Raw genomic sequence first — 14,464 nt, forward strand, 5'->3', positions numbered from 1 at the left:
CCACCAGGGGGCGCCCGGGACACAAACCTCCCTGCAGGGGTCCCCATGACCACCAGGGGGCGCCCGGGACACAAACCTCCCTGCAGGGATCCCCGTGACCACCAGGGGGCGCCCGGGACACAAACCTCCCTGCAGGGGTCCCCGTGACCACCAGGGGGCGCCCGGACACTGAGCTCGGGGCTGTCTCCAGGGCAGGGGCAGGTGCTGCTAAGGCCTGGCTTCCTGTCATGGTCTGCAGCTGCCTCATTGTCAAATTTCCCCAGGGAACGTCTCCAGATTTACAATCTGTACTAACGGTTCATGTCTGTAAACGCAAAACTTTTCTTCTTCCTTTTTGTTCCTATTTCTTTGTTTTGTTTTGTTTTTTACAGTAGGACACATCCTCACCTCCACAGAACCCACAGTGTCACTTTGGGGGCAGAAATAATTATTTCGTGGTCAACAGGATAAAAGTCCTGAGGATGCTCAGGGGAACCTGGAGAGTGTTTTCCAGTTAGACCCAGGGCAGAGACCTCCATGGGAATCTCTGGTTAGAACAGGCTTTGAGTTCTGATAGGAGCCAAGAGAGAGGCTCACCCAGGATCAGCGTCCTTAAAACCGCATGGTTTTCACAGCTATTCCCCCTCATCTTGTAAAACTGTGCACATGTGACTCAGACTGATTCAGTGAACTCTCTTTCTTCTAATTCATCTTCCTTCCCTGTAGACTTGATTCTCACAGTTCCCTTTCTTCTTCTCTTCCCTGAAAACTGAGTATGTGTTATCTGTAGTCAAAATCCCAGGGCTCAGGTCTGCAGGACCTGGGTAATCTGAGGGGACTTTCTCACTCACCCTTGCCTGCACTCTCCTGCTGTCTTCTGTGAATGGAGACGTTTGGAAAATGAAGCGGACATTAGTCATGAAGGGAATAATACTAGTTTTCTCCAATGGGATACTGACGTAGAGCTTTTCACGCTGTCACAGAGTTTGGACTCTCACCTGTGACTTTGAGGAGTGCTGAAGATGGACACTCCATGGTGCTGTGAGCTCTGGATAATAGTAATTGTAGGGTCTGGCTAGGCAGCCTAAGGTCAATACTGCTGGTCATCGGGAAAGGCAGGCTGGAATTCCTGGGAAGACCTGCATCTGCCATCCACCATGGAGCCCCATCATCTTATGCTCTGACTGAGTCAGCCCCACCTCGATTATTTAGAACACTCTTCGTGACTTAGGAAAGAATAATGGCAGGCTCTACTAACCCCTGTATTTTGCAATGGGAGCAGCACCTTGGTTAGTGTGTGATTTAGTAGATGAGACAGTGGTGTAGTCAAGGTGACACATAAAATTTTTTGTTGCCGTTATGATATTTTATTTTATATTTGGCAATATAATGATGCTCATATTATAAATATTTCACTACATTGTTTGTGTCAGAGGCTTTGGAACTAGAACAACTTCATCTTGAATAGGGGCTAGGAAAAATAAGAATGAGACCTGCTGGGCTACATTCCCTGTAAGCTAAGGAGTTCTTAATCACAGGATGAGATAAGAGGTCTGCACAAGATCCGGGTCATAAAGACCTTACTGATGAAGGTTACAGCAAAGAAGCTGGCCAAAGCCCACCAAAACCAAGACAGTGACAAAAGTAACCTCTGTTTGTCCTCACTGCTCATTTTATGCTAATTATAATAACAAGCTAAAAGACACTGCCCCCAGTGCCATGACAGTTTACAAATGCCATGGCAACATCAGGAAGTTTCCCTAGATGGTCTAAAAAAGGGGAGAAATACTCAGCTTTGGAAACTTCTGGCAGATTCATGAATAATCCGTCCTTTGTTTAACATATAATCAAGAAATAACCATGAAAATGGACAACCAGCAGCCCATACCACTGCTCTGCCTGTGGAGTAACCATTCTTTATTCTTTTACTTTCCTAATAAACTCGCTTTCATTTTACTCTGCGGATTCACCCTGAATTGGGACCCCTTTCAAGTAACATTTGTGTTATTATTGGTTTTCTAAGCAGAAACCTCCAAGACGGAATGAAGTTTCCCTGAATTTTTAGAAGAAGAACATCCACCCCTTTGAGAGAAAATGCAGAGGGAGTGGAATGAAGCTGGGAAGTTGATCGTATATGAGGGAAGCCTACCTCTGAGTGAAGGAGAGAGGAAGGGTGGATTGAGTGGAAGGTTCCTATATTTCTGTGCTGTGTGTGCTGTGCAAGGAAGCTGCAAAATATAATTGAGTCTTGTGCAAGTGAGTGCTACCTCTCAGGGGAAACCCATGACTCCCAGAAATGGCTCTGCTTACAAATCATTATGAATGTAATTGCCAATGCTGAAGGTGGGGTGTGGTGAGAGGTGTTGGGTCATGAAGGCAGATCCCTCATAAATGACTTTATGGGGCACACTTGGTGACAATTGAGTTTGTGCTAACTTAGTTCAAGTGAAATCTAGTTCTTTAAAATACTCTAGGACTTTCCCCATCTCTTCTCTTGTACCTGCTCTAATTATGTAATTTGTTTGCTGCTGGTTTGCCTTCCTCCATGATTGTAAGCTTTCTGAGGTCCTCACCGAGATGCTGGCACCATGCTTCCTGCACAGCATGACCATTTGGAGTTGGATGGCCTGAAGGTGAGAAGAGACAAACCGGGTTAGTAGAACACATGTATCAAAACCAAACAAGGTGGTAGGGACAGCTTGAAAAAAAATTCCAAGGCTGCTGACATGCCCAGATAACTGGGCTGTAGTTAACGCCTGCTGAGATTTGGGCATGGGGCTGGGCTTTTGTTAGCTCCCTTGCACTTATTTTCTCAAAGATACCTCTGGATTAGGGGCACCCTGTTTATTCCCGTCACCTGGCATGATTTGCAGGATAATTGCTCAGAACTAAAATGTTGATGCAGATGTTTATATTCCCCATCCCTTTGTTTCTTCTGAGCTGCAGCCGGAGATTATTGGTTGGTTCACAGGAATAGGCAGAGTTAGTCTAAAATGGAGGCACATACTTAAAGCAATTGAAGAGATCAGAATTTAAAGACAAGCGTATGATGTTTTGAAACAAAACTTTTCTCTCTCCAGTTCTGATTTTTGTCAGAATGTAATCATTATAGGTCTGAGTTGTTTTCAAAATAAACTTTAGTCTTATGGTTGGCCTGATCATTTGCATAAAGTGCAGAAAGAATAATTAATAACAATTCTGTAGGAAAAGCCCGCAAGCACTAGGAACTTCACAGTCTAACAGCATGAGCACATGCGTCCTCGAGCAACTCTCTGAATATTTCCATGTCAGCCTGCTCCTATCTTAAATACCATCCCGTGGTATCCGCCTCAGGTACACTAATATGTGGTTCTCTCTGCAGGCTCCTCTCCTCAGATTTCAGAGTTTTTTTTTCCTCTATGGTATCAACTCAGATATGTTGAACGTTTTTTCTTTATTTGTAGTTTTTCATGTTTGTTGTTAATGAGATCAGGATAATATCGTAGTTTACTCATTTTTACATTCCCTTGCTGAGGAGCTGCTTTTCTCTATAAAATCCATTAACTGAGAAAACAAATCACCTTTTGTTACTGGTGAACAATTAAATAGTTTGGCACATATTTATGTACTGGAATCTAATGCAGCTTGAAATCAAGGCATGGCTCAATCATAAAAAACGTGGCTAAATTCTCAAGGAATTGTGCTGAGTGAAAGAAACTAAGGAATTAAGAGTAAATTTTATATGATTCACTTGTAGAAATTTTAGAAGATGACAATATTAAAAATTAACATGAAGAAGATTTAAATTTTTCTGAGAATATGGTGTTGGGAATAATGGGGATGTGAGTTAAATTTGAGAGGAATAAGAAAAGATTTAGGGATTAATTTAATTATTCAAGACTTGATTGAATTGCTGAGTGAATTGTTGCAAACATAGGTCTACATTTTTCAAATCATTCACTATAAATTTGAATTATTTATTTATTATACTTGAATAAAGCAATAACAAAGAAAGAAATGAATAGTTTTGCTAAAATGGAGCAATGAAAAAAACTGATATTGACAGAAGCAACATGACTAACTTCTGAAAATACACACACATGAACCGTGGTTCTCTCTGCATGTTTAGGTAAATTACAGAAAGCTGTCATAGCAGATGGGGAATCCTGCAGTCTTCACTAGGCCTGGTCCACGCTGCCCTGGAGTTGTCTCAGGGGAGCCGCCTCCTCCAGTAGTTAGAGCACAGGCCCAGATAATAGGATTAATTTTTTTTAGATGTGTAATCTTAGACACACTGCACAACTGCTGTGTTCTCTATGTAAATTATCTTCTGTAAAATATAACATTGAAAGCTGCATTATATATATTGTGTAAATATGTAAACATAAAGTCGGATTATGAGAGCTAAATGCTAAGGTACAATCACATAATATAAAATTATATTTTCCTGAATGATGAAATTACTACCAATCTCCCCCAGGTCACTTTATCTGCAGTGAGCCCGGCCTCTCCTCAGATGTCCCACCCCAGAGCTTGCTATACAGTGGGGGACATGCAAATAGGGCCCTTCCTCTGCTGATGAAAACCAGCCCAGCCCTGACCCTACAGCTCTGGGAGAGGAGGCCCAGCACTGGAAGTCCACAGTGTTCCATTCGGTGATCAGCACTGAACACAGAGGACTCACCATGGAGTCTGGGCTGAGCTGGGTTTTCCTTGTTGCTATTTTACAAGGTGATTCATGGAGAAATAGAGAGATTGAGTGGGAGTGAACATGAGTGAGAGAAACAGTGGATCTGTGTGGCAGTTTCTGACCAGGGTGTCTCTGTGTTTGCAGGTGTCCAGTGTGAGGTGCAGCTGGTGGAGTCTGGAGGAGGCTTGGTCCAGCCTGGGGGGTCCCTGAGACTCTCCTGTGCAGCCTCTGGATTCACCTTCAGTAGCTATGGCATGAACTGGGTCCGCCAGGCTCCAGGGAAGGGGCTGGAGTGGGTCTCATACATTAGTAGTGGTGGTAGCACATACTACGCAGACTCCGTGAAGGGCCGATTCACCATCTCCAGAGACAACTCAAAGAACACGCTCTCCCTGCAAATGAACAGCCTGAGAGCTGAGGACACGGCCGTGTATTACTGTGCGGGAGACACAGTGAGGGGAGGTCAGTGTGAGCCCAGACACAAACCTCCCTGCAGGAACGCTGGGGAAATCAGTGTCAGGGGGCGCTCGGGACCCACTGATCAGAGTCAACCCAGAGGCAGGTGCAGATGGAGGCTGATTTCCTGTCAGGATATGGGGCTTCCTCTACTTCTTACAGTTTCCCCCGGGAACCTCTCTAAGTTTAGAATTCTGTGCCTAACAATGTCTTCTCTAAGTATTTGAAAGAGATTATTGTAATATGAGGAGCTATTCTCACCGGCACAAAATGCAGATTGGTGCTTACAGGGATGCAAAGTCCTCAAACATGGTCACCACGATCAGAATCCTGAGTAAGCTCAGGGTTTCCTGATGAGTCTTCTCCAATCAGACCCAGGACAGGGACCTCAGTGAGCCTTCATGACTAGAACAGTCTTTACGGATCCTGGTCACAGATGGTAGAGGCTGGGCCAGGGTCAGTGTCATGCAGAACCTCACAGGTTTCACGTCTGACCCTTCTCCTGACACTGAAGTATGCAAATCAGATCAACACTGATCTGGTGCTTCTTTTGTTCATAATTCATTTACTTTCTTTTCTAGTTGTTGTTCTCATTTTTCCATTTGCTTTTCCTGCTTTCTGAAAAAGGAAGATATTTTCCCTGTGGACAGAATTCCAGGCCTCAAGCCCTTTCCCTGGCACTCAGGTGGGTCTCAGGCTGTGGCTGCCGCAGTCACGCGGGAGAGGCTGGTGGGACTTTCTTCACTCCTTGTCACTCAGGACCCTCCACTGTGTTGCATGGAGACTCATCTGGAAATGCAAGTTGCCAGTGGGGACTGAAGGGGACAAGCTTCTTTGGTTAACGTGGGATACGGCTGTGTTTCTAATCCTGTTCTCAAAAACCTTCACACAGTAACTTTCTTCACTAGTGGTGTGAGGAAGAGGGTGTGAAAGTTGTCAGAATCAAAATAGAACAACTTGAGTTATAATCTTTACAGGTGAAGCTGGAGAAGGTCATGAATGGAGGGTTCTCATGAACATATCCCTGATAACAAGAACTACCATAAAAATACTCTGCACAACTGGGCGCAGTGGCTCATGCCTGTAATCCCAGCACTTTGGGAGGCCAAGATGGGCAGATCACCTGAGGTCAGGAGTTGAAGACCAGTCTGCCCAAGATGGTGAAACCCCATCTCTACTAAAAAATACAAAAAAAAAAAATTAGCCTGAAGTGGTGGCAAATGCCTGTAGTCCCAGCTACATGGGAGGCTGAGACAGGAGAGTCGCTTGAACCCCGGAGGCGGATGTTGCAGCGAGCTGAGATTGTGCCACTGCACTCTAGCCTGAGTGATAGAGTGAGACTCAATCTCACACACACACACACACACACACACACACACAAATTATCTGCACAACTACAACCTTGAACAAAGGCTAAGGCTACCACAACAATAAAAGTATTAATATTGTGGGGATGTCTACCCTACCACTCCCTGTCCAACCTTAAACTGATTCCACCCTTGTTATTGATTCTTCTAGCCCAGGATAATTGTCTGAAAACAGCTCAGGTAAGCCTCCTCAGTTATCCTTTAAAACACATGTCTTCATTTACCTCCTTAAATGTGCCCACGCATACTCCCCTTGCGATGCCCATTTTCAAATAAGTATTATTTGATTTTGGAGAGTCTTTCTGTATCTGAAATGTAGGTTTGACAAGCTGCAGATGGACACACCACTTTCCTGTGAGATGTAGGGGATCACGATTTTGGGGGATGGCTGGAAACATCCAATATCCTCAGGGCCGGCCATCAGTAAGTGCAGGCTGGAAGTCTCAGAAACAGCTAAAGCTGCTTGGTCACCATAGAGTTTGACCTTCTCCAGCTCTGCTCTGATGGAATCAGGGCCAAGCAGGTTAACAATGATAATCTGCCTAACACAGAGTCAACTATTACGGTTTCAATAACCTCTGTTAAAAAATTCACAACACCGCCTGGATTAGTGTTTTGTCAAATCAATACAAAGTATTGTCCAGCCAAGTACACCGTAAGACAGACCGTTAGCCATGGAGAAAAACGTTTAACCTGAGTTCTAGGTTCTTATACTGCTAAAGGTGTAAAACTGATTATTTTAAAAACAGGCTATTTTTATTTTTGCTACTGAGTTATAGAAATTTTATTTATATATTGGATATTAACACTTTTTCAGATACGTGGTGTACTATCCAATTCTGTAAGTTGGAATTATTTCGTTGCTTTGGAGAATCTTTTGTAAAATCTGGTCCCACTTGTTCAATTCTGCTTTTTTTATATGTGTTTTGAATGCAAAATCCGGAAAAAGATTGCTATTGTTTTCAGGAGTGGGAGTTTTACAGTTATGCTTATTACATTTAAGTATTTAATGCATTTAGAGTTAATTTTTGTGTTTATTCTAACTTAAAATTCTTAATTCTTTGCATGTGAAAATCCAGTTTTCATAACATGCTCTTTGGAAGACATTATAATTTAGACATTGTATATCACTGGTTCTCATGCTGAGAAACAGCTGGCCATCAATATGTGGGTTTATGTCTCAGCTCCCTGCATGCATTTATGCCAGTACCATTCTGATTTATTACTCTAAGTGTGCAATAAATTTTGAGGCCTGGAAGTGTAATACCTCAAGCTGTATTCTTGCCTTGTTTCAGATATTAGAACAAAATAGTCTAACCTTTCAGAGTAGCTGTGACTTTTTAAAATGGATTTTATTATGTACAAGTTGTTTTACTGCCTTCCTACTTTCAGAAGTTTTATAATGAAACCCTGAATTTTTTCAAATGTTTTTTCTATGTCTCTTGAAACGTTACTGAAATACTTTTTCTTTACTTTTTAATGTGGTGTACCAAATTGATTGATTGAGGATGTTGAATCATCTGTGCAACTCCGAATAAATTTGAGTGGGTCATGGTGTGTGGCCTTCTGTAAAATCTTTAGGACTTAGTTTACTATTTTTGGAGTGGTTAATTTGTGTCTACCAATGATATTGATCTATAATTTTATTTTATTGTGGTGCATTTGTCTATTACTGGTAATATTACTGGTAATAGTGTAATGGTAGCCTCAGAAATAGTTTGGAAGGTTGACCCTTCACAAATTTTTGAAAGAGTTAGAGAAGGGTTAGGATTACTTCTTTAAATGTTAATGCTCATCTTATGATGTAACATATAACTTACCGTGGACAATGCTCAATGTGTGCTCGAGAAGAGTGTGTATTACATGGCTCTTGGTTCGAAGGTTCCATAACTGTCTTTTAGGTGAATTTGTTGAATAGTGTTGTTCAAGTTCGGAGGCTTAAGAATTTTCTTTCTGGATTTGCTATACAGTGTTGTAAGTGAGGTATTAAGGTCTTCTCTTATTTTTATATTGTTTTCTATTTCTCTGTTTATATCTCTTAAAGTTTGCTTCAAGCAGTGTATTTGAATTTGTCCACACGTGTGAATAATAATAATTGCTAAGTGAGTTTCATGGCACAGTCATATTATAAGTCATCATATTTTCCCAAATGCTGCCATTGCCACTCAACTCCTCCAGGACTCTCACATATCTCTGGGCTCTGCCCTCTCCTCAGGCCTCCCACATCACAGCTTGCTACGGAGGAGAAGGCAGGAAAACAGGGCCCTCTCTCTCCTGGTGAAAACAAGCCTAGACTTGATCCTGCAGCTCTGAGAGAAGACCTACAGCCCTGGGATGCCCAGGGGTTTCCATTTGGTAATCAGGACTGAACACAGAGGCCTCAGTATGGGAGAAATATGCGAAATATTTGTTCTCAGACATGAGACACCCACAGAGGGCCCCCTGTGTCCTTCCCTGAGAACTGATTGGCTTGTGCATCTGAAGAAATGACCAAAGACCAGGAGAGAACCACACAGACGCATCGGAGGGGCAGCACCTGGGGCTCTCATGGGGTCAGGAACAGCGTCTGCCCCCAGTAGATGGACTAAGTAAAAAGTACCCTAATTCACAAGGGTTTTACACAGCACAGAAGAAAGAGTTACCCTATTTCAACTGTTGATCTTGTGAACCCAGGAACTCTGAGACAGATCTCAGTTAATTTAGCAAGTTTCCTTTGCCAGGGTTGAGGACACGCCTGTGACACGGCCTCAGGAAGTCCTGATGACATGTGCCCAGGGTGGTCGGGCACAGCTTGATTGACGCACTTCAGGGAGACATGAGACACCAGTGAATATAAGTAAGAAGGACATTAGTTCCACCCAGAAAGGCTGAGACAACTCAAAGCAAGTCCTCCCCACTTAGGGCTTCCAGGTCACAGGTAGGTAAGAGACAGATGGTTGCATTCTTTTGAGTTTCTGATCTATCTCTGTGACTGCAGGGACAGCTTTAAATAGACTGGGAGGCAGACTTGCCCTGAGTGGTTCCCAGCTCAGCGGGGCCCAAGATATTTTCCTTTCACAATCTGGTAACTTCAAACCAAACTTCAAAACCAAAACAAAACGAAACAACAACAAAGAGAATAAGACATGGGTACTTACTAAGACTAGAAAAACATTCAGTCCACAAGGAGAGTATTGGCAGTGTCTACCTCCACATGGCAACGGAGTAAGCAATGTGACCCACAGAAAGGAGCAGTGTTAACCCACAGAGCGGCCGAGAATAACACGCCTGATGCGAGGGCATTGAACACATCATTGTGTTTTGTAGATTCAGAAAGCAACAGAAAAGATTGACGGTGGTAAAAGAGACAGAGCCCTGCTTCCCTCTCCCTTTTCCCTTCCCAATGAATCCTCACAGCCAAGACCCTCAGCCTTATCCCACAGCGCAGCAGCTGCCATCCTGTCCAGGCCCACCCTCTGCCCCGCCCTGGGACTGTTACCTCATTCCCTCCCGGAGCCCAGGTGCCCCCCAGGGTGTGGTGCAGGAGCCTGGGGGGAGGTCCTTTGTTCTATGTCAGGGTCGCCCTGGGAGGGACACAGTCACCGCAGCTGGTGGGGGCCTGGCTTCCCCAAGGACAGTCCTTTCCTTTCCCATTCTCTTTGGATGACTATCCCTGGGCTGGGGCATGAGGCCAGCAGAGGTGCGGGTCACCCTTAGGGCCCCCGTCTTGCTGCTGGGGCTCTGGGCACTCCTGGCTCCAGTCTGGTGTTCTCAAGGCCGTCCCTTGTGGCACTACGCATCCTCTGAGGTGGTGATTCCCAGGAAGGAGACACACCATGGCAAAGGCGTTCAGTTTCCCGGCTGGCTGTCCTACAGCCTGCGTTTTGGGGGTCAAAGACACGTCGTTCACATGCGGAGAAAACACCTTCTTTGGCCCAGACATCTGCTGATGACAACTCAGGATGACCAAGGAGCCTTGCAGGTGGATGACCCCTACATCCCTCCAGACTGCTACTACCTCGGCTACCTGGAGGAGGTGCCTCTGTCCATGGTCACCGTCGACACGTGCTATGGGGGCCTCAGAGGCATCATGAAGCTGGACGACCTTGCCTACGAAATCAAACCCCTCCAGGATTCCCGCAGGTTTGAACATGTTGTTTCTCAGATAGTGGCCGAGCCCAACGCAACGGGGCCCACATTTAGAGATGGTGACAATGAGGAGACAGACCCCCTGTTCTCTGAAGCAAATGACAGCATGAATCCCAGGTTATCTACTTTGCTGTATAGTTCTCATAGAGGCAATATAAAAGGCCACGTTCAATGTTCCAACACATATTATCGTATATATGGCAATATTACAACTTGTTCCAAAGAGGTGGTCCAGATGTTCAGTGTCATTGACAGCATTGTTCAAAATATTGATCTGCGGTACTATATTTATATTTTGACCATATACAATAGTCGTGACCCAGCCCCTGTGAATGACTATCGATATCGTAGTCCAATACTTAACTATTTTAGAAGAACCTTTTTTGATACTTTTCGTGTTCATTCATCCACACTACTTATTAAAGAAGCGCCACATGAATCTAACTATGAACCACAAAGGTATAGCTTCTGTACACATTTAGGCCTATTACACATTGGTACTCTAGGCAGACATTATTTGTTGATAGCCGTCATAACAACCCAGACACTGATGAGAAGTATGGGTGTGGAGTATGATGACAACTACTGCACATGTCAGAGAAGGGCCTTCTGCATTATGCAGCGATATCCTGGGATAACAGATGCATTCAGCAACTGTTCTTATGGACATGCACAAAATTGTTTTGTAAATTCATCCCAGTGCGTTTTCGAAGCACTCGCTCCAGTGCATAACGAAAGCATAACAATGGTTCGCTGTGGAAACCTCATCGTGGAAGGGAGGGAGGAATGTGACTGTGGCTCCTTCAAGCAGTGTTATGCCAGTCGTTGCTGCCGAAGTGACTGTCGCCTCACACCGGGGAGCATCTGTCATCTAGGAGACTGCTGTACAAACTGCAGCTTCTCCGCACAAGGGACTCTCTGCAGACCTATCCAAAATATATGTGACCTTCCAGAGTACTGTCCTGGGACCACCTTGACATGCCCCTCAAATGTTTATTTGCAAGATGGAACCCCGTGCACTGAAGAAGGCTACTGCTATCGTGGGAACTGCACTGACCGCAATGTGCTCTGCAAGGCGATCTTTGGTGTCAGTGCTGAGGATGCTCCTGCGGACTGCTATGACATCAATCTTGAAAGTCACCGATTCGGACATTGTACTCGAGAACAAACAGCTCTCAGCTACGATGCTTGTGTAGGAATAGATAAGTTTTGTGGAAGACTGCAGTGTACCAACGTGACCCATCTTCCCCGGCTGCAGGAACATGTTTCATTCCATCACTCAGTGAGAGGAAGGTTTCAGTGTTTTGGATTGGATGAACACCGTGCAACAGGCACAACTGATGTTGGGCGTGTGATAGACGGCACTCCTTGTTCTCGTGGAATGGCCTGTAATAACACCCAGTGCAATGTGGCTATCACTTCACTGAACTACGACTGTTACCCTCAGAAGTGCAGTTACAAAGGGGTCTGCAACAACAGAAGGAACTGCCATTGCCATATAGGCTGGGATCCTCCACGGTGCCTAAGAAGAGGTATTGGTGGGAGTGTTGACAGCGGGCCACCTCCAAGAAGAATACGTTCGGTCAAACAAAGCCATCAGGCAGTGCTGTATCTGAGAGTGGTCTTTGGTCGTATTTACACCTTCATAATTGCACTGCTCTTTGGGATGGCCACAAATGTGCGAACTGTCAGGACCACCGCCGTTAAGGAAGTAACAGCTACTGACCCAGAATAAGACAAATTCAGCCTGTAAAGATACAGAGAATATAACAGCAAAATCTATGGAAAAGGATCAGGGGAAAGGATGGCAAAGCTCAAGTCCACATTTCTTGAAATGATGCTCACTCTGAAATAAATCTTCATAAACACACATTGGTGCTCTCCACATTTTCTTAGACTCTGCTGGGAGCCCAAACTTGGCCAGAGCCTCTGGCCTGGAGAGACCTGAGTGAGCATCTGGCTCTTGACCTGAGGTCGCTGGTCCCAGAATTAACGGAAGTTACCACCAGCTCCTTACAGGGCCCCTTCATGACATTTGTCCAGAAGTGAGCTCCAGAGCAATGAGCCTCCTCATTCCCCGGTAATCTGTCCTTCTCTGAGCCTGAAGTCAGTTTAGGGTGACCCAGGGCTACTCCCTGTTCCCTGTCTCTTCCTCACGGGGATGCTGTGGGATTTGCAGTGAGAGGGACTTGGGTTCAAATCCCCCACCAAGCAAATCCCCCTACCTGGGGCCGAGCTTCCCGTATGTGGGAAAATGAGTTCCTGAGGTTGATTGCTGCATGCAATGAAATTCAACTAGAAAAATAGGCAGAGGTGCGGGGCAAGCTCTCTGGCATTCAGTGTGAGCTGTGTGAGTGGCAGCTGCCCCTCCCTTCCCGCCCCACATTTCCTCGAACTGAAACGGGCAGGGAAGCTGAGTATGTTGTGATGAGGAAGAGAAACCAGGCTTGTAGCAGCACAGGCTGGTCCGGGTGAAAACAGGGCTAGGTGTGTTGCTAAGTTATTGTGAAGGAAAATGAAAGTTAAATGTATAAAGAACTGAATGAAATAACATTTTATTTTAAATTAAAATTCACAATAATATTGACTTTTAAAATGCAGTGTAGATATGTCACAGAGAATGTGAAACGCAAAACCCACAAACAGAAGAAATCACACTTCCCATACCGTCCACAGAAAACCGCTGATATTCTAGAGTAGTACTGAGATCTAGCATTCTTCTGAATACACCTGTGGTTCTAGCTGCCCTGCTTCCATAACCTTGTTTAGAATTCCCACCCATTTCTCCAAACACAGCTTGATATCCTTTCTCTCACCTGCTTAGAAATTCCCTCCATTCAGCCGACATAAAGATGCGAGCAATCCATTCCTGTGCCCCTCTCAGTGTATTTTATTATTTTGTGGGTGAACGCTAATGGACAGTTACCTATGAGGTCAGTGAATACGATGCCCTCCTGCTGTGTGCCCTTCGGGTGTGAGGGGTTTTGCTGATAGAGCAGCAGGCCCCATCCCAGCCTTCTTGCATCTCCACCCCCACTTCACACTCCAGCTGACCTCTCCCCTGTGGCCTGGGCTGTTCCCCGGGGGGAATGACCTCCCCTCTCTCCAGGGCCCACTCACTTGGTGCCCTTGCAAGACCACCATGCTTGGCACGGCCCCACCTCGTGTCAGGGCCTGTGTCCCCTGCCCCACCCCCTAAGCAGATGGGACCGGCAGGGACACTGCTCAGGGCAGGGAGCAGAGGTATGTGGGGAAGGAAGGCAAATGTGCATTCTGTTGGAGAAATGTTATAGGTAGTTTGAGTAAAAAATCTAACGCTGTGTGAACTTTTAGAAAGATACATATTTCAACAAAGAACGTGACCAATCGAGTTCATGTTGAAGTCAGGTAAACACTATTTAGAGCAACAACAATATCAAAAACACAAGCCAACAGTTCACCAAGAGAAACCATGATTAACCCCGTGGAAATGGTCTTCCAAGGGCATCAGCACTTAAATCCTCGAAATCTGCATGCCTCAGCACCTGTTGTCTTGAGCTGCCCTCCTGTGTGTTCTAATCACTCCTGACCACGGGGCCTGCACTGTGGGAGATCCGAGCTGTGCCAGGTGGAGGCAGCAGGGCAATTGCTACCAGGTTGCTGGTGTGGATGCCGAGGCCGCCCGAGCAGGTATAAACTCCCACCTGTGGGCCAGGGAAGAGTGCACAGGAGACACGTCCTGGGCATAGGGTGAGGGAGAGCCGTGGGGGCTCTGGGTTCTGAGGAGGGTTCTGGCCTGGCAGGGACAAGACCAACCAGCATGTGAGGCCACGCTGGAGTCTGGACCTCTGAGGCTGCAAGGGTCATGGGCTGCTTGGTCCAAGGG

At 45.4% G+C, this 14,464-nt stretch overlaps 1 protein-coding gene and 1 gene segment (V, D, J or C); both read left to right on the forward strand.

The window, feature by feature from the left end:
* Positions 1–4,422: 4,422 nt before the first annotated feature.
* Positions 4,423–14,464, forward strand: part of LOC105535135 — a 17,811-nt gene continuing 7,769 nt past the window's right edge. The window contains 2 exon segments of the V gene segment in view: positions 4,423–4,689; positions 4,793–5,086. Coding sequence covers positions 4,644–4,689; positions 4,793–5,086 — 340 coding nt within the window.
* On the forward strand, positions 10,001–12,334 carry LOC105535127 (disintegrin and metalloproteinase domain-containing protein 21-like). The gene has a single exon (XM_011974134.1). The coding sequence runs from the start codon at positions 10,136–10,138 to the stop codon at positions 12,332–12,334; it is 2,199 nt and encodes a 732-aa protein (XP_011829524.1). The 5' UTR covers positions 10,001–10,135.

Source organism: Mandrillus leucophaeus, unplaced genomic scaffold, assembly GCF_000951045.1.
Source record: "Mandrillus leucophaeus isolate KB7577 unplaced genomic scaffold, Mleu.le_1.0 Scaffold1418, whole genome shotgun sequence".
In the NCBI taxonomy this organism is placed as follows: domain Eukaryota; kingdom Metazoa; phylum Chordata; class Mammalia; order Primates; family Cercopithecidae; genus Mandrillus; species Mandrillus leucophaeus.